Genomic DNA, 25,971 nt, shown 5'->3' with positions numbered 1-25,971 from the left:
GTCCTTGTAGCAGCACCTCAAAGAGCTCGCTGGCATAAGCTTTCCTCCCACCCACCCCAGAGAGCCTGACCCACTGCCCCAGAAGCTCAGAGGCGTCTCCTAACAACGAACCCCCCCAACCAGCTTCTCTGCATTTTCCACTCATATCTTCCGCTTCTGCCTCCATTTTCTGCCTCCCAGGATCTTCGTCAACTAGAACTGTCGGCTGATTAAAGGATTTTTAGACTGCCAACTAAAAAACTGCTTGGCTTCCATACGTCCCCAAGCTGGTGCCCTTCGTGTATTTTGGACAAAAGCCCCAGCCAACACAGGCAGCTTAATATATTTGAGCACATTTATGTATAACACAAAACCTCTTCAGAATTAGTTGTTAAACTGCCTCTCATTGGCCTGGTTCACCCAAGACACGAAAACATGCTTTATTAAGTTATGATTTCCTAAAGGCGTGTTTTAGGATTATGTGTGAATTTTACCTGACAACTTAACTATGGTATGTTTACTGCCCACAAACCACCATTTGAAGACATGGTTTGTTTTTGGCTGACAAATCTTTACTTTAAACAGCTGCTTTGAGTTATGTGCCAGTCCAACATCCTTCCTTAACCATGGTTTGTTCAGCAACCCCGTCCAAAACAAAGCTACAAAGGCATGAAGGAAAAACAGATGGACAACTAGTCATTACTTTGGAGAAAGAATGGTCCTTTTTTAAATAAAATGCTAGCCGTTAAACAAACCATGGCTTAGAATTATGTGTGAACCAGGCCAATAAAGCAAAGATCATCTTTAATATTTTTCTTCCTCTCACTTCCCGTACAGTTAAAAAAAGGACCAAAATAACATATAAATACAGGAAGTATGGCCTTAAGGCTCAACTACACTAAGATCTGATCATGTCAATTAATCAACTGATGCTTTTTTTCACTTCGTTTGCCGATTAAAACCTGTTATGTGAAATCAGTCTTCTCTTCCTGCCATATTCCAGTACCAAAACAAAACAAAGGAACTGCTTGTTAAAAACAAAGGTGTTAATTGATTGATTCTCCCACCCAAATCAGCCAGAATTTCACAGGAATATCACAGCCTATAAAATGCATTTGGGGCAGAGAGAAATGAAGCATTCTCTCTCTCTATCCTCACCACCACTAGGTCTTTTCCTGCCTTTTCCTACCCTCTCTGTGCCAACCTGGCCCCCCTACAAATATCTCCCCAAAGGCAAAGACAGGAGTCCAGAGCAAGGAGCAGGCGAGAGATCAAAGAGGAGCAGGAATAAAACCAGCAGGAATTTTGCTCAGAGGTAGGAGCCAAGGCAAATGGGTTTGGGCAAAAAGGCACCGTGGTGTCCAAGGCTGTATTGCACCAAACACAGTGTCACTGGGAAAGGGGCAAAGGGGAGCAGGTTCGTGGGCAAGGGAGCCACTCATCACACACTGTTCACCTGCCTACTTGAAGCAGGAGGCGGCAAAAAGTTGATAATATGTCAGGAAAAAGGCAGGCAGCACAAGGCAGGGAGTATGGAACAGCTCCCAGAAAGCTGTTAAGAGATGCAGCAGCTGCAGAAAAGGGAAATGTTTGGACTATAGGATGGGTGGTTAGGGTGAAAGAGAGGAAGAGGAATATACAGGTGATCCCCTCCATCTTGTGCAGCCCCCCCCCGAACCCCCTTTCCAAAGTCATTGCCTAGCTCTAGCTCACACTGAGGTCCCTGTATTAAACAACACAATCTAAACCAGGGCTTGCAGGATCTTCTAAAGCCCCAAGATCCATCAAGCATAGCTTGACGCAAGGGAAGCAGACTCGGAATTAAAATCAAGTTTGAGTCAAAGAGCTTCCTATGAGCACCAGAATCTGATGGTGTCCGCGGATTTTCTGCAAAAAAAAAAAAAAAGCAATTCCGAGATTCCGTCATCTCAGAAGCACAATTTGGGGCAGGAGGGTTGGCGTTTTGCTGGTGTGCTTAAACCATCGGGGCGCCAGAAATCCCGTTACAAAATCAACCAGAGATCTGCTAGTAGAGTGGCTGGGGAAACCCAGCCAGATGGGTGGGGTATAAATAATAAAATAATAATAGTAATAATAGTAGTAGTAGTAATAATAATAATAATAATAATAATAATAATAATAATAATGCTGCTGCAGATCTGCACCCCATGATCAAGAAGCAACCACTCTGCCCCTCGCACCTGGTTCAACGGATTTTGGGCAAAACACCTTCTCAAGAAGCCTGGCAAGAGAAACTGGAAGAAACTGGAGGGCACCTGGTACCATGGTCCTGCTATGAGGAAGAGGGGGAGAGGAGGGAAAACAGGGATGCTGGAGGCAGAAAGCGGGCACAAGAGACCCCCCCCCCATCCCACCCTCTGTGCGCCCCCTTTTATTGGCCATGTGGTAAACTGCAAGTGGGAGGGAAAGGTTGAGGAGGCAGGAGGCTGGCTGGATCAGGAGGGCAGGTACCTTAGATATACCCTACCACTAGTAATAATAATATAATAATAATTTATTATTTATACCCCGCCCATCTGGCTGGGATTCCCCAGCCACTCTGGGCGGCTTCCAACAAAATATTAAAATACAGTAATGCATCAACAACCTCAGATATGCAGATGACACAACCTTGATGGCAGAAAGGGAGGAGGAATTAAAGAACCTTTTAATGAGGGTGAAAGAGGAGAGCGCAAAATATGGTCTGAAGCTCAACATCAAAAAAACAAGGATCATGGCCACTGGGCCCATCACCTCCTGGCAAATAGAAGGGGAAGAAATGGAGGCAGTGAGAGATTTTACTTTCTTGGGCTCCATGATCACTGCAGATGGTGACAGCAGTCACGAAATTAAAAGACGCCTGCTTCTTGGGAGAAAAGCAATGACAAACCTAGACAGCATCTTAAAAAGCAGAGACATCACCTTGCCAACAAAGGTCCGTATAGTTAAAGCCATGGTTTTCCCAGTAGTGATGTATGGAAGTGAGAGCTGGACCATGAAGAAGGCTGATCACCGAAGAATTGATGCTTTTGAATTCTGCTGCTGGAGGAGACTCTTGAGAGTCCCATGGACTGCAAGAAGATCAAACCTCTCCATTCTGAAGGAAATTAGCCCTGAGTGCTCACTGGAAGGACAGACCCTGAAGCTGAGGCTCCAAGACTTTGGCCACCTCATGAGAAGAGAAGACTCCCTGGAAAAGACCCTGATGTTGGGAATAATAATAATAATAATAATTTATTATTTATACCCCGCCCATCTGGCTGGGCCTCCCCAGCCACTCTGGGCGGCTTCCATAAAAACCAAAAATACAGTAAAATGTCACACGTTAAAAACTTCCCTGAACAGGGCTGCCTTAAGATGTCTCCTGAATGTCAGATAGTTGTTTATCGCTTTGACATCTGCTGGAAGGGCGTTCCACAGGGCGGGCGCCACTACCGAGAAGGCCCTCTGCCTGGTTCCCTGTAGCTTTGCTTCTCGCAGTGAGGGAACCGCCAGAAGGCCCTCGGCGCTGGACCTCAGCGTCCGGGCAGACTGATGGGGGTGGAGACGCTCCTTCAGGTATACTGGACCGAGGCCGTTTAGGGCTTTAAAGGTCAGCACCAACACTTTGAATTGTGCTCGGAAACGTACTGGGAGCCAATGCAGGTCTTTCAAGACCGGTGTTATATGGTCTCGGCGGCCGCTCCCAGTCACCAGTCTAGCTGCCGCATTCTGGAAAGATGGAGGGCACAAGGAGAAAGGGACGACAGAGGACGAGATGGTGGGACAGTTTTCTCGAAGCTCCCAGCATGAGTTTGACCAAACTGCGGGAGGCAGTGGAAGACAGGAGGGCCTGGCGTGCTCTGGTCCAGGGGGTCACGAAGAGTCGGACACGACTAAACAAAAAACAAACAGGGCTGCCTTTAGATGTCTAGTGCAATCACAAAGGGTGCTGTGGTACCCAGAAGACTGCTCAGTTTATTGCAGGACCCACTTGCAGAAGCTCACAATCTCCCCACAATAACGTCACGTGGCGAGGTACCTTGGATGCATGTTCGTGGAGAAGGCAGAGCATCCATTTAACAAAGGAAGGAACGCTTTGGGGAGTTTCTGTCAGGGGGAAACTACCAGCGCCAGAGAGCAGCAGGTGAGAGGGAGAGAGTTGTACTGCAACCTGCCCTGGAACCTTAGGGCAAAGAGCAGGTAATAAACAAATTAATAATAGTAATAGTCAGTGCTTTTTTCCCCCTATAAAAAAAGGTTTAGGGGTACTCTCATTAAATCACCATTTTATAGTTCAAATCAGGGAAAATAAATACAGTAAATTGACATAAGTACAAAGATTCACAAAATGTTTAGGAGTACGTGCACCCCCGGAGAAAAAAACTGGTAATAATAATAATAAATTTATATTTATATCCCGCCCTCCCCAGCCGAAGTCAGGCTCAGAGCGGCTAACAACAGTAAAATAATACAAGATTCTAAAATCATTTCATTATAAAATCAGTTCAAATAGTAGTAATAACAGTAGCATAAATACAGAGGCTTAAAGCTGCATTAGGAAGCACGGGGAAGAGCTAGAGAAAGGAGGAATCACAACGGCAGGCGCTAGCAGGATCCAACCTAGTTATCCCCCTCCCTTTATAATAAAAACACACATACACAAAACCTTGTAAAGACAAAACGAGACCAGGGTCCTCTGAAGCACGTGGCTGCTGTCAGGTCGCCCCTTAGCCTTGATACTCAACCCCCCCCCCCAAAAAAAACCCCACAAATCAAACTTTGATTGCAAACTCCTGCGGGGCAGAGACCCTTTTCCCAGACGCTTATTGCTACCGTTACCCCTTAACAGCGCAGACACGTGAACGCTCGCGATCCAAGGCAGCTGAACGTGTGAATGAGCAGACACGTGAACGTTCGCGACCCAAGGCAGCTGAACGTGTGAATGCGATCGGGGGCGATCGGGGGCGATCGGGGGCGAGCAAGGGGTTGGGTGCACTCACGGCTGGTGCGGCGGAGGGGTCGGCGGCGTGGCCGGCCGCGTCCTTCCTGCTCGAGCCTCTCTCCCACCCGGAGAACCCGAGCTCGGAGACGCCCCGCCCTCGCCGCCGCTCATTGGCGCGGGCAACAAAGAGGGCGAGGCTCTTCCCGATTGGCCGCAGCAGGGAGGCCCTTCGGCCAATGGCGGGCGGGGGAACGGGGCGGCGGGGGCGGGGCAGGGGCGGGGCGGACCGCCCTTTAGAACGCGGGGCGGGGCCGAGGCGGGAAAGGCTCGGCCAATGGCAAAGGCGGAAATGTTGCAGGGCGGGGCGGGGCCGTTCGCGTGTGCGGCTGCACGTGGGAATGGAGCGCGCGGGATGCGAAAAGGACAATACAGTGCAACAACCCCTGACTCTTTTCCGCGTTGATCTGCCGGCCGGGAGCGTCCCCGCTCTGTTACTGCACCTTCTGCCGCAGGGCGCTTCGCGGGGTCCAAAGAAAGCCAGGCTGGATAAGTCAGTTGTTGTTGTTGCTGTTGTTGTTGTATATTTTATCATCGGGGGCGGGGGTTGTTTGAGCAGGAACATGGGGGAACTGAGTTCTCCCTTGCCTTTTCTAAATTAAATAATTCCTCCACCAACAGCACTCGGAAGAACTGAAACAGGATATGCACCCAATGCCTGAGCCAAAAATCCACCTATAATAATAATAATTAAATAAAAAATAATAAATTTTATTTATACCCCACCCTCAGGGCGGCTGAACACCAATAAAATCACAGTATAAACATAATAGGGGGGGGGAGGAAAAAACAACAACCCCAATTTAAAATACAGGTTAAAATGCAATTTAAAATGCAGTCTCATTTTAAAAGTAGCCAATAAATCCAAGACCATAAGGGGAGGGAAGCATAAGGGTCAGACTGAGTCCAAACCAAAGGCCAGGCGGAACAGCTCTGTCTTGCAGGCCCTGCGGAAAGATGTCAAGTCCCGCAGGGCCCCGGTCTCTTGTGACAGAGCGTTCCACCAAGTCGGGGCCAGTGCTGAAAAGGCCCCACTATATCTGTAGTGGCCATTTCTAATTCAGATCGTTATCTGCTTGAGTTTATTCATCACACATTTAGTTGCTGCATGAACCTTGTGGTGCGTTCCTCCACCTTTTTTCCAGAAAAAAGTGCTGTTTATTACGGTATTATTACTACCAATTTCATCATTTATTAAATTTGCATACTGCCCTTCTTCCATAGATCTCAGAATGGTTCACAGCATAAAAATATAAGATGTAAACACAAAATGCACACACCCCCTCGGCTCTATACGCATCATTCCAGCAGCTAAACCTGCAACCTTAGCACTGTAAACATCACACTCAGTTGGTTAAACTGAGCTATGGCAAACAAGACCTAAGAACCAGCAGAGGTGCCCCTGAAGGACCAGGTGCGCAGCCTGGGAGTCATTTTGGACTCACAGCTGACCATGGAGGCGCAGGCCAATTCTGTGTCCAGGGCAGCTGTCTACCAGCTCCATCTGGTACACAGGATGAGACCCTCCTTGCCCGCAGACTGTCTCGTTAGAGTGGTGCATGCTCTGGTTATCTCTCACTTGGACTTCAATGCGCTCTATGTGGGGCTACCTTTGAAGGTGACCTGGAAACTACAAGTAATCCAGAATGCGGCAGCTAGACTGGTGACTAGGAGCGGCCGCGAGACCACCTCCATCGTTCTTCCCGGACACTGAGGTCCAGCTCTGAGGGCCTTCTGGTGGTTCCCTCACTGTGAGAAGCCAAGTTACAGGGAACTAGGCAGAGGGCCTTCTAGGTAGTGGAACCCGCCCTGTGGAACGCCCTCCCATCAGATGTCAAAGAGAAAAATAACTACCAAACTTTAAGAACACATCTGAAGGCAGCCCTGTTTAGGGAAGCTTTTAATGTTTAATAGGTTATTGTATTTTAGTGTTTTGTTGGAAGCCGCCCAGTGTGGCTGGAGGGGCCCAGCCAGATGGGCGAGGTATAAATAATAAATAAATTATTATTATTATTATTATTATTATTATTATTATTATTATTATTATTATTATATGGGGGAATAATCCCAGTGCTTCTGCTAGCTGAGAGCTAGCAAAGCAGTCCTAGCTAGAACCTAGTCCAACAAAGAAGGAAGTGAAAAAGAGAGAGGTGTGGTGCGTGACTCCTTTAGTTACCTGGAGAAGGCCACACCCACCTTCTATCACATGCAAAAGGAAGGATGATCCAGCCAGGAAGAACAGGAAGTTTCGACTGGCTGGACCAAACATTCCCTCGCATGTCTTCTCTAGCATTACAAGGAATGTTGTACTTGACTGCTCCCAGTGTTGGTTTCTATTTCCCTTACTGAGCAGCAAAATGCTTGTCACAAGACAATGTTTACATTCCACAGTTCAGAGTTACTGTTGGGTTCCCATGGGAATGGGAGACTGGATGTGACGTACACTGGTTTCCTGTTTTTCAGTGTTTTCTTGGTTTCTTGGATTACTGCAATGCGCTCTACGTGGGGCTACCTTTGAAGGTGACCCAGAAACTACAACTAATCCAGAACGCGGCAGCTAGACTGGTGACTGGGAGCGGCCGCAGAGACCACATAACACCGGTCTTGAAAGACCTACATTGGCTCCCAGTACGTTTCCGAGCACAATTCAAAGTGTTGGTGCTGACCTTTAAAGCCCTAAATGGCCTCGGTCCAGTATATCTGAAGGAGCGTCTCCACCCCCATCGTTCTACCCGGACACTGAGGTCCAGCACCGAGGGCCGTCTGGCGGTTCCCTCACTACAAGAAGCCAAGTTACAGGGAACCGGGCAGAGGGCCTTCTCGGTAGTGGCACCCACCCTGTGGAACGCCCTCCCACCAGATGTCAAAGAGAACAACAAGTACCAGACTTTTAGAAGACATCTGAAGACAGCCCTGTTTCAGGAAGCTTTTAATGTTTGATGTATTGTAGTATTTTAAATTTTTTTGGAAGCCGCCCAGAGTGGCTGGGGAAGCCCAGCCAGATGGGCGGGGTATAAATAATAAATTATTATTATTATTATTATTATTATTATTATTATTATTATTATTATTATTCTTTGTGTCGAGATGAGTTGCTTCTCTGCTCTCACAGAGGCAAGATGTGTGTTTGTATGCTCTCAGCATAGCTTGTAAATAAACTTCAGCATGTGGCACATTGCCTGCTTATCCTTTCGTTGCGGGACTACACTCTGCTTGGGCTCAAGATAAGACGAGCCTGTACCAGCTTCAGATGGGCCGGAGCTGGTCAAATCTCACACCCAGTGGATTACCATACATCCCATAGCTTTAGCTGTGACCCCTGCATTGAAGGGGTTGGACTCGATGACCTCAGGCTCCCTTCCAACTCTACCGTTCCAATTAGTCTATAAAAATGCCCCCATGTCAAGCGTTGTTGTGACGACGGTCTGCCTCTGCAGCCAGTCACCGAAATGTGCTTTGTGCAACCACATGCCACCCCACCACACTTGAGAAAATAAATTTGTCTCCCAGAAGCGGCAAGGAACGATCTGTTTTCTGCTCCCGGCAGCCCAGAATAACTTGGGTAATCTCATCAGAATCCATAATTCACTAATGGATGGTCTGTAGCTGAGAGAGGGGTCTTGTTTCTTCGTCCCATTAGTCATCGACAGCCTTGGTCTCCTGCTTCCTTTGCTGGGCCCGATTTATTTGCCCTTCACGGGGACCCAGGAGGTTGGGTTTCGCCATGGTGCCTCCCCAGAGATCAAGGAACACAGAGCAAATGAGATGATATGAGATACAATCTATGGGAGCAAATGGCACCTGGGGTTCTGGAAACAAGGCTCCAGTCACGCAGAAGGCAGAAATCGGGATAATGATCCCTCGTCACCCTGGGGGAAAGTGATAAGTAAGGGTACTGCAGGGTTCTCTCCTGGACCCATTGTTCGGCGTCTTTATAAATAATTTGGACAAAGGAATTGAGGGGATGCTCATCAAATCTGACAATGATACCAAACTCGGAGGGATAGCTAATGCCTCAGAAGACAGAATCGGGGTTCAAGATGACGGTAACAGATTGGAGAACCGGGACCAAACTAACAAAATGAGGAATGGCAGATGAAGATCATGGACTTTTGCAGCTGGCCGACCTGACTGGAAGAACCCGCGATCAGAAAGAAGAGGCGACACAAGAGGACTGGATGGAATTTAAAGAATATTTAGCTAAATATTGTGGTATAAGATAAATAGAAAATCCTTGGATATATCAAATAGGCTTAGGGGTAGAATAGGAAAAGGTGTTAGTAAGTATTAAGGATTAGAATAATAGTAAAGGAGAAGAGGTTAGTAAATGAAAGGAGTTAATATTATTAGAAATATGAATTTGGAGAACTGTTATAAAAGTGATATAATGAAATTCAGTTAGAGGGGATTCGAGGAAGTCACCTATTAATGTGAAGAAGTTGGGTGCTAGAAGAACAAATCTTTTTTGTATGTGTTTAGTTTATTGCTATGTTAGCTTTGTTGAGTGTTTTTATGTTTTTATCTGTTTATGTGATGTTGAAAACGTTGAAAATCAATTTAAAAAAATTGAGGAAAAAACAAACTAACAAAATGAATTTCAACAGGGACAAATGCAAAGTTGTACACTGAGGAAGGAAGAACCAGCTGCACAAATATAAGATGGCGGACACCTGGTTTGCCAGTAGTACATGTGAAACTGTTCTAGGGGTCGTAGTAGACCAGCAGCTTAGCATAGGTCAACAGTGTGATGATGCAGCAGCAGTGGCAACAGCAAAAAATAAACAAAAGCTAATGCTATTCTAGGTAAAAGGTAAAGGACCCCTGGATGGTTAAGTCCTGTCAAAGGTGACTATGGGGTTGTGGCGCTCATCTCGCTTTCAGACTGAAGGAGCCAGCGTTTGTCCACAGACAGCTTTCCGGGTCATGTGGCCAGCAGGACTAAGCCGCTATTGGCGCACGGAGGACCGTGATGAGTGCCAGAGCGTACAGAAACACAATTTTCCTTCCCCTATTTACTTGCACTGGCATGCTTTCGAACTGCTAGGTTGGCAGGAGCTGGGACAGAGCAACGGGAGCTCACCCCGTCATGTGGATTCGAAACGCCGACCTTCTGATCAGCAAGCCCAAGAGGCTCAGTGGTTTAGACCAGTGTTTCCCAACCACTGTTCCGCGGCACACTAGTGTGCCGTGAGATGTTGCCTGGTGTGCCGCGAGATGTTGCCTGGAGGGAGGCGGGCGAGTCGGGCGGCGAGAGGCGGGGCGGCGGCGGCGAGGACAGGCCGCCCAGCGTGGGGCTCTCGCCGTCTGCCTGCCTGGCTGCCTGCGAGCTTGGCGGGCAGCGCCTCCGTCCGCAGCGCCCGCCTCGCAGCTCTCATTCCCTGCCCCTGCCAAAGCTCACCCAGCCAAGCCGCCCTCTCCTTCCTGCCTCGCTTTGCTGCCTCCTCCCCCCCCCCACCCCCAAAGCTTGGAGGTTCCCCGGCAAGGGGGAGGGAAAAAATTGAAACTTACACTTTGGTGCGTCCCTCCCGGCGTGACGCTGCGCGCTGACATCACGGGGCTGTAATGGTGGTGTGCCTCGAGATTTTTTTCATCAAACAAGTGTGCCTTTGCCCAAAAAAGGTTGGGAAACACTGGTTTAGACCACAGCACCACCCGTGTCCCTCTATTCTATAATGCTATTCTCGGCTGCATCAACAGAAGTTTAGTGCTCAGTGAAGTAATAGTCCCACTCTATTGGCCTTGGTCAGACCCCACCTAGAGTCCAGTGTCCAGTTCTGGGCACCACAATCTAAGAAGGATGTTGGCCAGCTGGAAGGTGTTGCAGAGGAGGGCATCCAAGACAAACAAGGGCCAGGTAACCAAGCCATATGAGGAATGGTTGAAGGAGCTGGGTGCGTTTAGCTTTGCCAGCCTACGATTCCCAGCAACAGGCATTCAGAGGCATGACGCCTCTGGCAGTGGGGGGAGAACATGCCCATTGTGGCTAGTATCCATTGATAGCATTCTCCCCGTGCATTTGCCTAAAGCATCGAGAGAGCCCTAGCTTGGGAGTGCTGTTCCAAAGTCCTTTGGAGCCCTCTCCCTGCTGCTAGAGTGCTCCAAATAAAAGAGAGGAGGAACGAGAAGGATTAACTGTTTTAATGCTGAAAGATCTTCAGACAAGCCCCTATGCAAAGAAACAACACGATTGTACAGAAACCCCGGCCCGTGATGACCCAACGCTACCCAGATGCAACATTAGCTTCACCATAATCGAAAAGTGATTGATTAAAAGCAACTGATCAGAACGCCTGCTCCATCAGCGGGAGGGTCTGGTCGTCCACGCCACCATTTTCACATCAGAGCTGGGCCACGGGTGCCCGTCTTGTGTCTGCCCTAGACAGCACCTCCTGAGCAAATGCTCAAGCGTGCCTTCATCGTAGTTGGGGCGTGGCATGGTGCCAGCCTTCCCCCATCCCTTGTGCCACGTTCCTTTTTCCGCGTGGCATAAGGAAATGTGGCGTCCGCCTCTGAGAGCCTGGGGCAGCAGCCACGGTGGAATGGCATGTTTTGAAGAAGGTTGGCTTGTCTCTTCAAGTTCTGTGTTCTGGGCTGCAACAGTCACAAAGGCCTGGTGGGGAAAATCCACAGGCGCCATTTTCACCAAGGAAAACGATAGCTATGATGTGAATTGCTCACTAGATGCCTGAGGACAATAGGAAGTGGGACATCTCCTCCAGCTTCCTGGGGCACTAGGAGAAGGCCCCATGGTTTAGACCATGTGGTGCCCCTTCAAACGGTTTGGGACTGCTGCTCCCATCATCCCTGATCACTGGTCCATGTGATGGGAGCTGGGGTCAAACAGCACCGCGTTGGCAACCCCTGAATTCAACCCTCCCTTGCAACAGCGGGGCAGGTGCAGGCACCTCTAGAAGATTCTGAGATCTGCATGGCAGTTCCTGAGATCTATTGTGTCGGAAGGAGAGGTCGTTATGGGAGCTAAACGCGGAGAGCCTACTCAAGAGTCCACGTGGCAAGCTTGGAGTCTTACACAGTATTGAGCAGTGAAGCCCACGCAGAATTATGTACGGAGGTCTGTTGGAGGCTGTGTGCAGGGTCTGCTGACGCCATAAATGAAGCTTGCTGCAAAAAAATTCTGCACACCCCCGTATGATGGGCAGGTCCTGAGGTCAATAAGAGAGAATGTTGGAGGTCTGCAAGATCAGACTGAATTGCATCCATCAAGGGCCAAATAATAGAACAAAGCAGCCCTCGCAACAACGTTCGGTTCCGTTTGGACTGAAATTCATTGGATGCAAACGCCCAGCCTTCCTTAGTGGCCTGGCATATGTGAAGATTTAGCACAAAAACCCAAGAGAAAAAAACAGGGCTTGCAAGGTAAAAGGACATCCACAGGTGGTGTTCCCAAGCTCTCACAAAACCTCCCACCTGATAGGTCTAGATTTGGGGGGTTGGAGGTAAGGCAAATGACTTTTCTCCTATCGCCAAGGACGGTCTCCTTTGCCCACCAATCTTCAAATAATATAGCCGTCGGTTTATGCTTTCTGAGCCACGACCGGCCCGCCAGCCGTCATCCAAAACATCTGGGGGGCACCAGGTTGGCAAAGCTTGGCTTTGGGCAGCAGAAGCTGCCGTCTTTCATTTTGGCAAAAAAAAAAAAAGGAAGTTGACTTAAAAAGAGAACGGGATTTAAAAACAAAATAAAATTGGGGAACCGATGTTCAAAACACAGGCCTGCAACTAACTTATCAAGCGGAAGTCACGACGCGTCATTGCTGCATCTGCAGATTCCACTTTTGTGCAAGAGCCCCATTTGCCTGCTGGGGTTTGCAACCCCAACCGTTTTCTTTCACAGCTGGGATTTGCATGCCCTTTGCCACAGAGGCACAGAGTGCAGTTGTGCAAAAGCTTTCACGGGCACCAACAGGGTTCAAGGAGTGACCCACCCCTTATTTAATGCACGAGGTGCCTGCCCCTCACTGCAGAAAAAGTGGGGTCTGTGGGGGAACCCTTCCATCTGCACATCTGCATCACTGGGAGCAGGGAGGTGAAGAGACAGAAGAAGCAGCCAAAACTATCGCCCCACAAGGCTGAAAACAATGCTGGAGAGAGAGAAGGCCCACAGAAGGAGATTGGATCCTGATTGCCGCATCACCCACAAAGGCCTGAGGCTCTTCTCAGAACTACATTTCCCGGGGGAATGCACCAGCAGGATCCCCCCTGAGGGATGTTATGTGCACCCTGAAACTACAGTTTCTCCTCAACAGAAAGTCACAGAGCTCAAGGCTCCTGGCCGAACGCCCTGTTGCTCCATCCACAGCCCTCAGAGCCTTTGAGATGTTCCAGCGCCACCTGCAAGCGCAAGGACTTGGGAGAGAGTGGGCAAGGCACAGAGGCATGCCTGGACCTAGTCACCAGGTGAGGAGGCGGCAAGCAGGGCGTCCAAGGCAACAGCGAAGCCAAAAGCCCATTTCCTAGACTGTCGCTGAGTGGGGAACTCTCAAGCGAGTGCTGGTTTTGGAGAGCTCAAGTGGGAGCTCTCATCCCTGATCAGCAGAGCCCCCTGTACCAGGGCAGTCTATCCCTTGGATGTGGACCAGCAAGAGGGTTGGGGAGAATTGAGGGTATGTCCTCCTGGCCTGGCACCTCTGGGCTGACTCCTTTTTTTTCACCCCATCTCTGGCCTCTGGACATCGGCGAGGCCATCTGCGCGCGCCAGCCAGACTTGGGACCTCTGCCAGCCTTTGTTGCTCTGACTTCTCAGCCTGCCTGGAGCCTGAAAGCAGCTGTTCGCAAAGGAAGAGGTGGCAGGAGAGAGAGAGAGAGAGAGAGAGAGAGAGAGAGAGAGAGAGAGAGAGAGAGAGAAGGCCTGGCCATTTGAAAAAATCATCTGATGGGCACCAGAGAGGGGAACCCGAGACGGCGCCTTCACTTCCGCCTCTGCTCCGCCTGCTGCAGCCGGCGGGTTAAGTCATCGATCCGGACGTTCTTCAGGTGCAAGAGATGCTCCAAGCGGCGGACCTTCATCTGAAGGATCTGGACCAGGGAAGAGACAGAGAGAGGTAGATTTCGAAGGGTAGCCCCAGCAGCTCCTGGTGGAGAGGAAAGAGACCCAGGGCCCTGAGGCAGCCACAACCAGCATCCTGTGGCAGGGAGTTCCTCGGGTGGTGCATGTGGCTAACAGCCTCAGACACGTCTGTCCAGACTAACCCTGCCCACCTGTAGAAACAGGCAGAAGGGGCGCTGTTGCAAGTGCCACATAATGCCCATTCTGCTGCAATAGGAACTGGGATCTTTAAGTCTGTTGGCACCTGACACTTCAGGTCCCTTCCAACTGGGTGGCTCTGTGAGGCTGAGGAAGGGCAGGGCAGGGCTAAAGTTCAGGTGGGGGAGATGAACTTCCCCTCAGGCCTCTCTCACCTGCACCATCTCCTGCGAGGCCAGAAGGGCTTGTTCCCTCTCTGCTAAGTGGAGTCGGAGGTTGGCGTCCGTTTGCAGAGGCACCGTGTAGCTCTGATGTCCTTTGGGCCCCCTGGAGACAAGGAAAAGTTCTGGAGATCACAGTGGTGCAAAAACCTGGGGTTCCTACCCAAAACGCGCACGTGCGCACACACACACTTGACCTTAAGAGCAGCCAGGTACTTTACCGGGTCAAAGCCAAAGCCCAGATTTGGTGCAGGTCTTCAGCTAGTCTGCCACTAATCCTGGAGGCTCCATTTAGCTATCCCAGTTTGCAGCAGAGCTCGCCAATGTGGCGCCCCCAGATGTGGGTGAACTACAACCTCCCCACTCCTCCTCCCTGGCTGGCTGGCTGCCGGCGCCGATGAGTGCTGCGAGTCCGGCAATATCAGTGTGGTCTAGTGGTTAGAGTGCCTGGCTTTGGGGACCTGGGAGGCCGGGGTTCAAATCCCTGCTCAGCTCGCCGTGGCCGTTCGCCACCTCTCAGCCTACCTCACAGGGCTGTTTGTGGGGATAAGATGGGGAGGGAGGGGTGGGAGTTGAGCAGTGGTCAAATATGCCTGGGGGGCGCTATGCTGGGGAAGTCTGGCAAAGGACACAGACAGGGCGGCACTGAGGCTGCCACAGGGCTCAGGTGAGAGAAAGAACCAAGAGGATTTCCACCGGGCTGCCCAACCTGGTAGACCTGCTCCTTAAGCTATGGAACTCCCTGCCACAAGAGGCAGTGATGGCAGGGTAATAATAATAATAATAATAATAATAATAATAATAATAATAATAATAATAATAATAATAATATTTGCTTGCAGCTGTACTGCCAGCCCTGCCAAGACAGGTTTTCCCTAACTGCCATTAATTCTTTTCTTTTTTAAATTACCTTTCCAACCCAGGAGAGTCCTGGGTGCTGTTGGGTTTGGGCTTTGAAGTGAAGCCTGTAAAATTCAAAACAGAGACTGTAATGAGAGGCGCGTAGGACCTCCAAAATCCCCACCCCGCAATCCGCAATGAAACCAAAATTCAACGGAGACTGTATTTATAGCTATCTATACCTTTATATGACATTTTTATTTTTAAAAAATCCCATGAGAATTTATTATTTATTGATCTATCTTATTAGGGAAGGTCCACAGCTCAGTGACAGAACATCTGCTTTGCATGCAGAATGTCCCGGGTTCAGTCCCTGATGGCATCTCCGGGCAGGGCTGAGAGAGACTCCTGCCCGAAATCCTGGACATCTGCTGCCAGTCAGTGTTGACAATATTGCGATGGATGGTGTCAGGGTTCGGAGAAGCGGCTTATTCCCTCCCTTTGGCCGTGCATAAGCAGAACAAAGCAAAAATAGTCTCTTACCATTTAAAGAGATTCTAATGATCACAGCGAAAGAGCAAAGAGTTCGTTCTCGGAGTAAAGGTGCTCCCAGTTAAGGTTTACACCCACTTCTCCCCCAGAGTCACTTCCTCATCTTGCAACCTGATCTCGCATCCACCGTGCCTTCTGTGCAGCCACCTTATCTAATCTCCTTGACCTTTGTCAGCTGTGCGTGCAGGAGCCCTGTGACCAATAGGACTTTGCAGGACTGGGGCCTTCCTAAGTTTGTTCTGGAGAGGTAAGACGCGGCCGCACAGGTGAGGCCAATTGGTAACTTACAGCACCAGGTGGCAAGAGCCAGGAAGGGATATAAGGTCAGCATTTCCCTTCGGCTCTTTGCCACAGCAACACGTCCCCTGCCTTGCTGCGTTTGACTCCTTCTTTCTTGATCCTCGGACCCTTGACTTTGTGACTCCTGGCTTCTTGATCCTCGGACCCCTGACTTCATGACTCCTTGCCGAAAATGGCGTCTGCGCATACGTAGATACCAGAAATCGCATCTGCGCATGTCCAGACGCCGGAAATCGCTTCTATGCAGGTGTGATTTTTGGCATCTGGGCATGCGCAGAAGCAATTTTTGGTGCCACAGACATGCGCAGATGCAATTTCCAACATCGCGCTGCGCCAGTCCGGCCCATGGACTATCTCCGTGGGAGTGATCCAGCCCATGGCCGGTAAACCTTGCCGACCCCTGGCTTACACTGACTGGCAGCAAGTCTCCAGGGCTTAGGACTGGGGTACCTCACTTGGTGGAGCTGGAGACTCTTAACCGCAGGGTTGTGGGTTCGAGCCCCACGTTGGGCAAAAGATTCCTGCATTGGACTGGATGAACCTCATGGTCCCTTCCAACTCTAGTTGTTGTTGTTGTTGTTGTTAAAATGTGTATACTGCCCTTCATCCCAAGATCACAGGGCAGTTCATGGCAGAAAAACACAAAATGAGAACCCAAAATGCATAATAAGACAGAAACAAATCAATAACCCACAGACACATTTAAAAGCTGGGTGTTGGAAGGTTCAGGCAAAAACGAAGTCCTTCTTCATGCAGTGCAGAGTTAATCTATGGAACTCTCTGCCACAGGAGGCAATAATGGCCACCAATTTGGATGGCTTTCAAAGGTTAGACAAATTCATGAAGGAGGAGGGCTGTCAATCACTACCAGCCATTGCTGCCTCCATAGCTAGAGGAGCAATGCTTCTAAATACCAATTGCTGGAAACCACAGGAGGGGAGAGGTGGTCTTGTGTTCGAATCCTGCTTGCCGGTTTCCCACAGGCATTTGGTTGGCCCCTGTGAGAACAGGATGCTGGACCAGATTACTCATCGGCCTGATCCAGCAGCCAGTTCTTCTGATGTTCTGCCGTTCTGGCCTGATCCAACATTGATCCTTTGTTGTTGTTTAGTCATTTATGAAGCTCAACCTCAAAAAAACCACTAAGATCATGGCCACTGGTCCCATCACCTCCTGGCAAATAGAAGGGGGAGAAATGGAGGCAGTGAGAGATTTTACTTTCTTGGGCTCCATGATCACTGCAGATGGTGACAGCAGCCACAAAATTAAAAGACGCCTGCTTCTTGGGAGAAGAGCAATGACAAACCTAGACAGCATCTTAAAAAGCAGAGACATCACCTTGCCAACAAAGGTCCGTATAGTTAAAACACTGATCCTACCTGTATCCAGGTAGTTGTTCTCCTCCAGGGTCGAGCGCATTCCCAGCTCCTGTGTCGAGAGAGCCAGAGAAGAAAAACAAGTTGACTCGGCCGACCGCTCAGGGTCCCGCTCCTCCCTTCCTCCATGAAAAGCCCTCCTGGCCACATCAACACTATTCAGTTAAATTGGCTTCCCCCACCCCTCCCCACCTTCTGGTCTGATGCTGGTTTGAGTTGTAACATGCAGGTGTGAGCTTGCAAAGGAGCATGGGGGTCGCAGCAGCCTCTGAGCAGGGCAGGATTAATCCCACAGCAGCAGAGAAAGTTGAGGAACAGCCACCCAAATCATTTCTTGGGCTCGTGAGAAGCTGTCAGAAAAAGGGGAGGTGAGCTGGTGGCTTCCCGGGCTTTTGAGATTACCGTATTTTTTGCTCCATAAGATGCCCTTTTTTCTTCCTAGAAAGTAAGGAGAAATGTCTGTGCGTCTTATAGAGTTATACTTTCTGGATGAGGCATTGACATAACTGGTGGTTGAAGACTTGCTTTCCTCTTCTCTTCTCCTGCCCCCCCCCCAGCAATCTATCACAGCTTCTGTAGCCTACATATAGTAGGGGTATTTAAAACGAGTCATCATAGTGTACCCTTTTGTGCTCTTCAAAATATGGCAACCCTAACTCTGCTTGAAGCAAAGAAAGAAAGGGCAGCCATGGAGGACTAGAGACAGATGCACTGAGGACAGGCAGATAAATGACCATTGTCCATGACTGCTACATAGAACCTCCAGGTTCAGAGGCAGTTACCACTGAATACCAGTTGTGGGGCAGGGAGGGAGAGCAGGCAGTGGGGAAGGGTTAGTGCAATCCTGCCCTGCAAGGGGGTTTCCTGGATGCCGTCCCTGCCCCAGCCCTGGGTGGAAATTCCCTGGCTTCTTTCTAGATGCTGGACAGGGAGGGTCAAGCCAGGCCGCCCTGCGCTGCATTAAACAAGTTGCAGCGCTGGCCTGTGCCTGTTCCGTTGAGTCCCACAAACGGGCTGCACGTAGGAATGCTGGCTCCTTCTCTCGTCTGACAGCTGCACGTGCTGTACAGAGTGCAAGTGCAGTGTTTTGGTGCGCACGGCCCACCCATTACTCCACAAACGCCGGCTGTCATTTGGCAGATCAAACAGCTCGAGCTTTCGGACAGCGGCCATTCATATTCTCTGCGACAGTCCTGGATGCGTCAGGCTGGCATGAAAGAGCCCTGACCTGGCTCCCTTCCTGGAATCTATCCAAGAAAAGAGATTTTGCAGCCCAGCTCACGCCATGGAAGAATAAGTGCACTGGCCTCTCGACGCAGATCTGCTTTTTTTGCATATTCACCGCAGGTGAGAAGGAGAGTTACAGTCCCTTCTTATTCTTGCCAGAATCCTTTACATTTCCAGCAAGTTCTGTGACGCCTCAGACCCTCCAAATCTCCCTATTTTCCAGGGACAGTCCCAGATTTACAGAAGCCGTCCCGGTTTCCGATTTGATCCCGAAATGTCCCACTTTTCTTTAGGACATCCCTATTTTCATTGGAGAAACGTTGGGGGGTACGGAGTTATGCGACCCCCTTGAAGCCAAGGAAATAAGTAACTACACATCCGAAGACATCTGAAGAAAGTTCTGTACAGGGAAGCTTTCAGTGATTGGTGTTTTATTATTGTTTAAAATATTTTAGAAGACACCCAGAGTGGCTGGGGCAACTCAGTCAGATGGGTGGGATATAAATAATAAGATAATAAGACCTACGGGACCGCCTCTCCTGGTCTGCCCCACAGAGGACCTTAAAGTCCACAAATGACAACATTTTGGAGGTCCCAAGTTGCAAGGTGGTTAGATTGGTCTCAACTAGGGCCAGGGCCTTTTCAGTACTGGCCCCGACTTGGTGGGACACTCTGCCACAAAAGACCAGGACCCTGCGGGACTTGACATCTTTCTACAGAGCCTGCAAGACAGAGCTGTTCCGCCTGGCCTTTGGTTTGGACTCGGACTGGCCCTTATGTTTCCCTCCCCTTACGGTTTTGATCTATGGGCTACTTTTAAAATGAAGCTGCCTTTTAAATTGCATTTTAACCTGTATTTAAAATTGGTCCCCCCCCATTATGTTTTTACTGTAATTGTACTGGTGTTAGCCACCCTGAGCCCGGCTCTGCCTAGGGAGGGCAGGGTATAAATAAAATTTATTATTATTATTATTATTATTATTATTATTATTATTATTATTATTATTATTATAAAATAGGATGTTCCCATTTTTGTTGGAGAAATGTTGTAGCTTCTAGCTCTGAGAATAGTAATAGTAATAGTTTAGTATTAAATAAGTTAAATAGGACATCTCTATTTTCATTGGAGAAATGTTTGACAGTGGAACGGTCTCTCTCAGGAGGTGCTGGACTTTCCTTCCATGGAGAATTTTAAGCAAAGTTTGGATGGCTGTCTGCCAGGATACTTGAGCTGAGATTCCTGCATTGCAAGAAGGGGTTGGACTAGATGACCCCTGGTGTCCCTTCCAGCTCTGCAGTTCTACGATTCTATGAATTTCATCGGTGTAAGGATGTGGCAGGGACGCGGGTGGTGCTGTGGGTTAAACCACAGAGCCTAGGACTTGCTGATCAGAAGGTCGGCGATTTGAATTCCCGTGACGGGGTGAGCTCCCATTGCTCGGTCCCTGCTCCTGCCAACCTAGCTTGTTTTTGTGCTCAGATCCTGTTGCTGGTTTCCTACAGACACCTTGTCGGCCACTGAGTACAGGATAGGGCATTGGCCTCATCCAGCAGGCTCTGCTTATGTTCCCTTGCAGCTATGGAGGCTCTGATGTCCATGGACAAGGGCACTTGAATTAGCCATAGGCTCACCAGCCCAACAGGGACGCGGGTGGCGCTGTGGGTTAAACCACAGAGCCTAGGACTTGCTGATCAGAAGGTCGGCGATTTGAATTCCCGTGACGGGGTGAGCTCCCATTGCTCGGTCCCTGCTCCTGCCAACCTAGCAGTTCGAAAGCACGTCAAAGTGCAAGTAGATAAATAGGTACCGCTCTGGCTGGAAGGTAAAGGGCGTTTCCGTGTGCTGCTCTGGTTCGCCAGAAGCGGCTTAGTCCTGCTGCCCACATGACCCGGAAGCTGTACGCCGGCTCCCTCGGCCAATAAAGCGAGATGAGCGCCGCAACCCCAGAGTTGGCCACGACTGGACCTAACGGCCAGGGGTCCCTTTACCTTTACCTTAAGGATGTGGCATTTTGCAATAGTGGGCAACCCTTTTGCTGGAGGAGGGACAAGCCTTCAAGCAAAGGGAAACTCAACTGGCAATCCCAAGCGCCCCCCAGCCTGGAGCCTGTGAGTCAGATAAGCAGAGGGGGAAAGAGGGCGAGCGAGCGAGAGAGGGGACCTTCGAGGAGGGGCGTATGCTGAAGAGGAAAAAGGCTGAGACCTGGGGCAATGGAGACGGAAAGGAGCAAAGACTGCAGGAGCCCACAGCGGTTGGAGGATGGCCCTGGAAGGAAGCAGAAGGGAGGAAGGCGTGAAAAGGGGCTTGCCTAGGAAACACACGTCCAAGAGGTTTTCCGTTTGCCCTGCTGATTTCCCAGGGGAAAAACCCCTCTGCTTATTGCTGAATCAGAACAAACTCCAATCCATTTTTTTCTGATTCAGCAGTAAACCAAAGTGCAGCCAGCTGCTGCTTTGGCCAGATCTAACTTCACCCCCATCGATTTATCTCACTTTCCAGAGATCTGGGCATTGCAGCACAGCAAGAAACATTTCAGAAGAACATGCTAAGAAAACGTCTTTCAGAAACAATGCATGCGGTTAGTTGCAGCCTTAATCTTGACACTGTCTTCCCAGTGCCTGAAACATGCAGTTTGCTGAGCTGAGGGAGAGCACCCTCTGCTGCTCTCCAGAAAAATAGCAAGCAGCCTGACCCGGTTCTTGCTTTGCTGATAGGGACTGTCCCACTTTATTTATACTCTGTGGCATAAACCTGATGGCTTTGTCCCCACATGCAAAATAAACTGTGGTGCAATGACCAAAAAACGCCAACGGACAAGGGAAGTTCTCCTGTGGAAGTCCCATTGAAATGAATGAGCTCTATGCAAGAGCACAGAGTATGAGCAGTAGTGATTACGGCGCAACAAGAAGCCACATTTGCAGCCCGCAGGCTTGATGGCTCCACATGGATCTGGGAGGCAGCGGTTTGGACTTGGCTGGGCCATTAGCAAGGAGTTGTTGGCGCTCTGGGGCAAACTGCTGTCTCTCGGCCTCAGTTCTGTAATCTGTAAAATGGGCACAATAGTTTCCTGTTGCATGGACTGCTTGCAAGGTTGCAGGTGAACGGAAATGCTGTAACAGTGCAAGATGCAACAGGCCGGGGCTTACTGCCTTCCATCCCTCCTTCCTTCCGGGCTCTGCTAACCTGATAGGAGCTAGACATCTTGGCCTGTTTCTGTTTTTCCTCGATTTTCTGCCGTAGGGGAATCAGCACCAACTCTACCATCCCAGGGGTGCACTGGGCAATCTTCCGGACCATGTCTTCTGGGATAGAGAAGTTAAGCTTGCTCAGCACTTTCCTGCAGAAGAAGAAAGGCAATAATAATATTATTATAATAGATAATTTACACCCCGCCCATCTGGCTGGGCCTCCCCAGCCACTCTGGGCGGCCTCCAACAGAACACTACAATAACCTATTAAACATTAAAAGCTTCCCTAAAGAGGGCTGCCTTCAGATGTCTTCTAAAAGTCTGGTAGTTGTTTATCTCTTTGACATCTGGTGGGAGGGCGTTCCACAGGGTGGGCGCCACTACCGAGAAGGCCCTCTGCCTGGTTCCCTGTAACTTGGCTTCTCGTAGCGAGGGAACCGCCAGAAGGCCCTTGGAGCTGTACCTCCGTGTCTGGGCAGAACGATGGGGATGGAGACGCTCCTTCAGGTATACTGGACCGAGGCCGTTTAGGGCTTTCAAGGTCAGCACCAAAACTTTGAATTGTGCTCGGAAACGTACTGGGAGCCAGTGTAGGTCTTTCAGGACCGGTGTTATATGATCTCGGCGGCCGCCCCCAGTCACCAGTCTAGCTGCCGCATTCTGGATTAGCTGCAATGAAATCAAGTTAGCGTATCCAAAGTCCCCACTGGAACACAAAGTGCAATGCCTTGGACACATCAGGATGGGATTGCCAATTGCTTAAGGCACCCAGATTTTTGACTCCTGGGAGTACATGGGCAACTCTGAAAGGCTGTGATGGATTTCCAAAGGTGTTTCAAAGTTCAGCGGCCAGCTATGCTCCGTTTTGCAGCGAAATGCAGCGAAATCCGCAAAGAAGACGAGGACATCACCAAGCAAAACGAGCAGCGTTTAACATTCAGCGTTCCCATTTGACATGTCCCCTATCTCAGCCGGCAGCAGTGGGTTTTAAATTCAGGGCATATCGCAGGGATGTCACTTACCTGTTCAGGTGTCCCCAGTTGGAGAGCTTCTGCTGCGTAGAATTAGCCGGAGCGTAGTTGTGCATTTCCACTATTTTGGGGAAGTAAAACTTCACCACTTCGGCCACCAAAACTGCATGGGAAAACAGGGAGAAGTAGGAGCAGAATCAGCTGTTGACCCCCACCCTCCCAAAGCCCACCCCATCCCTGGCTTTTCCTACAAACTTCATCTATGGCGACCCGACATGTCTCTAACCAGAACAGAACCTACCAAATGAAACCTAAATAATAATAATAATAATTTATTATTTATACCCCGCCCATCTGGCTGGGCTTCCCCAGCCACTCTGGGCGGCTTCCAACAAAATATTAAAATACAGTAATGCATCAAACATTAAAAGCTTCCCGAAACAGGGCTGCCTTCAGATGTCTTCTAAAAGTCTGGTAGTTGTTGTTCTCTTTGACATCTGGTGGGAGGGCGTTCCACAGGGCGGGTGCCACCACCGAGAAGGCCCTCTGCCTGGTTCCCTGTAACTTGGCTTCTCACAGGGAGGGAACCGCCAGAAGGCCCTCAGAGCTGGACCTCAGTGTCCGGACAGAACGATGGGGGTGGAGATGCTCCATCAGGTATACTGGACCGAGGCCATTTAGGGATTTAAAGGTCAGCACCAACACTTTGAATTGTGCTCGGAAACATACTGGGAGCCAATGTAGGTCTTTCAAGACCGGTGTTATGTGGTCTCAGTGGCCACTCCCAGTCACCAGTCTAGCTGCCGCATTCTGGATTAATTGCAGTCTCCTAGTCTGCCTCAGTACAGTGCGTGCATAACTCAGGGTTGAGGTGACTTTAAGAGCCCCACATGGCCCCACATCTCAGCAACCTCTCCTTATGTTCGATTTTTATCGTGTTTTAATATTATGTTGGGAGCTGCCCAGAGTGGCTGGGGAAAGCCAGCCAGAGGGGTGGGGAATAAATTTATTATTATTATTATTATTATTATTATTATTATTATTATTATTATTATTATTATTATGACTCATACCTTCCAACATTTCTCCAACAAAAATAGGGCCATCCTATTTAATAATAATAATAATAATAATAATAATAATAATAATAATAATAATAATAATAATAATTTTATTATTTATGTCCCGCCCATCTGACTGGGTTGCCCCAGTCACTCAGGGCAGCTTCCAATGTATATAAAAACATAATAAAACATTGCACATTAAAAAAATATTCCGTATGCCGGGCTGCCTTCAGATGCCTTCTAAAGGTTGTATGTCTCAAGGGTCACATAACCCCAAACCCGCCAACGTTTTCCTGATGAAAACAGAGATGTCCTAACATACCCCTCCAACATTTCTGCAGTGAAAATAGGGACGTCCTAAGGAGAAGCGGGACATTCCAGGATCAAATCGGAAACTGGCATTACGGCTTCTGTAAATCCGGGACTGTCCCTGGAAAATAGGGACTCTTTTAGAAGACATCCAAAGGCAGCAGCCCTGTTTAGGGAAGTTTTGAATGTTTGAAGTTTTATCCTGTTTTTAATGCTCTGTTGAAAGCTGCCCAGAGTGGCTGGGGAAACCTAACCAGATGGACGGGGTAGAAATTATTATTATTATTATTATTATTATTATTATTATTATTATTATTATTGAGTCTGCATGACTTTTGCAGCAGCTGCTGGCATCGGCCCAATGGACAGGATAGGAATAAATTATTATTATTATTATTATTATTATTATTATTATTATTATTATTACTATTAGAGAGTCTGCATGACTTTTGCAGCAGCTGCTGGCTGCTGGCATTGGCCCAAGCCCAAGGCCCCGGATGCTATGATTCTATAATCCACAGTGAAACACACATATACAAGTGGCAGGACACACACAAAATTGGCCGCCCCAAACCTCCATCGCTGAAGTCGCGGGCGATGTTCCTCTTGGGGCGCGAAAGAGGGATGGCATCGACCCAACTGTACAGGTCGTTCAGGCTCTCCTCGTCCAGCTCTCCGTTGGCCATGCTGATGCCCGTCTCCCCTGTATCCTTGGCAGCCTCTAGGTGCCCCCCTGGACCGGGCTCAGAGCTTCTCCGCCAGCTCCCTTCTGCCCTGCAAGGCTGGGCGCAGCCATATTGTTTGCCTTCGTGACCATGGCAACATCAGCACCCCCCCATCTCAGGTGTGGCAAACCCCAAAGCACCCTGGGAGCGGTAGTTCTTCCGATGCCCAGCAACCGCAACCGCAACAGCAAGGTTGCTAGGCAACCGGAGCATCTTAGCAGGTGCCTAGCAACGGGATGGGAGCTGGCCAGCTAAGAGGCAACTGGGGAGAAAGAGACAGAAAGTGGCTGTTTGTGTGTCTGGGGGCCCAAAAAGCGTGCGAGAATAGGGGACAGAGGCCAGGAGAGTGGGACGTATTCACAAGTGCAAGGGCAGCTAAGGTTGACAAGGGATTTCGAACATCTTCCCCGGCTCGCTCCTGGGACTTCAACTGCAGCTTGAGCGACAGGAATCAGCAGCTGGTACTTTTCTTGGCTTGGAAGGGACCCAAAGGGTCATCTAGCCCAACCCCCTGCAGTGCTTGGGAAACAAGAAGTGTGGTGGTCTGCTTTTCAAATCAAATAATAATAATAATATAATTTATTATTTGTACCCCGCCCATCTGGCTGGGTTTCCCCAGCCACTCTGGGCAGCTTCCAATAAAGAGGTGGGAGGGGGGAAACAGGGGGGAATAATGAAGATGATTTGTTTTGATAATTTGTTATGTTGAAATTGTTAATAATTTTTTAAATAAAAAATAAAGAGGATTAGGCAAACTCGTGTTCTCTCGCCATAGCTGGAGGCCTCCAGCTTCTGACCACCAGTTGCTGGAAACCGCAGAAGGGGAGAGCGTTTCTCTTGAGTTCGAATCCTGATCTTGGGTTTCCCACAGGCCATCTGGTTGGTCATCATGAGACCAGGATGCTGGGGTCTTCTTGGATTTTTATGGCGTGCAAAGCTCTACCAGTTGAGCTACAGCCTTCCCCCCAAAATACTTAGCTGGCACCACCCCCTTCTGGAGCCAGACCTGTCTTGCTCTCTCCAAAGGCTCAC

The 25,971-nt window shown here is 49.3% G+C and overlaps 2 protein-coding genes across 3 annotated transcripts in view; both read right to left on the bottom strand.

Annotated features, from left to right (window-relative positions):
* ADISSP (adipose secreted signaling protein) overlaps positions 1-5,096 on the bottom strand; it is a 76,016-nt gene extending 70,920 nt beyond the window's left edge. Inside the window, exon 1 of the mRNA XM_081207468.1 lies at positions 4,962-5,096. The gene's annotated coding sequence lies outside the window, so the exon portion shown is untranslated. The remainder of the gene's footprint in view (positions 1-4,961) is intronic.
* Positions 5,097-11,080: 5,984 nt separating this feature from the next.
* Positions 11,081-25,497, bottom strand: SPEF1 (sperm flagellar 1). Of its 2 annotated transcripts, XM_081207445.1 has the most exons (8): positions 24,789-25,497; positions 22,893-23,004; positions 21,866-22,019; positions 20,885-20,947; positions 17,458-17,506; positions 15,297-15,351; positions 14,381-14,492; positions 11,081-13,996 (listed from the first exon to the last, which is right to left on the bottom strand). In XM_081207445.1, exons 1-8 carry the CDS (start codon positions 24,898-24,900, stop codon positions 13,889-13,891), a joined length of 765 nt encoding a protein of 254 aa, XP_081063571.1. In that variant the 5' UTR covers positions 24,901-25,497; the 3' UTR covers positions 11,081-13,888. The 2 variants fall into 2 exon arrangements, with proteins under 2 accessions (XP_081063571.1, XP_081063572.1); XM_081207446.1 differs by lacking the exon at positions 20,885-20,947 and having other exon boundaries at positions 24,789-25,493.
* Between the last annotated feature and the right edge of the window lie 474 nt (positions 25,498-25,971).

This window comes from Podarcis bocagei (genome assembly GCF_964188305.1).
Source record: "Podarcis bocagei genome assembly, chromosome: 9".
In the NCBI taxonomy this organism is placed as follows: Eukaryota; Metazoa; Chordata; class Lepidosauria; order Squamata; family Lacertidae; genus Podarcis; species Podarcis bocagei.
This window is presented reverse-complemented; position numbering and strand designations above follow the sequence as displayed.

Bases quoted from the DNA above. Each gene is read 5' to 3' on its own strand.
- SPEF1 (XM_081207445.1), bottom strand. From the start codon at position 24,900: ATGGCCAACGGAGAGCTGGACGAGGAGAGCCTGAACGACCTGTACAGT. The intron at 20,948-21,865 runs GTTAGCAGAGCC...GCTTCCTTCCAG, and splicing joins AGATGTCTAGCTCCTATCAG to GGCCATCCTCCAACCGCTGT. The intron at 15,352-17,457 runs GTAGGATCAGTG...TGAATTTTACAG, and splicing joins GAACAACTACCTGGATACAG to GCTTCACTTCAAAGCCCAAA.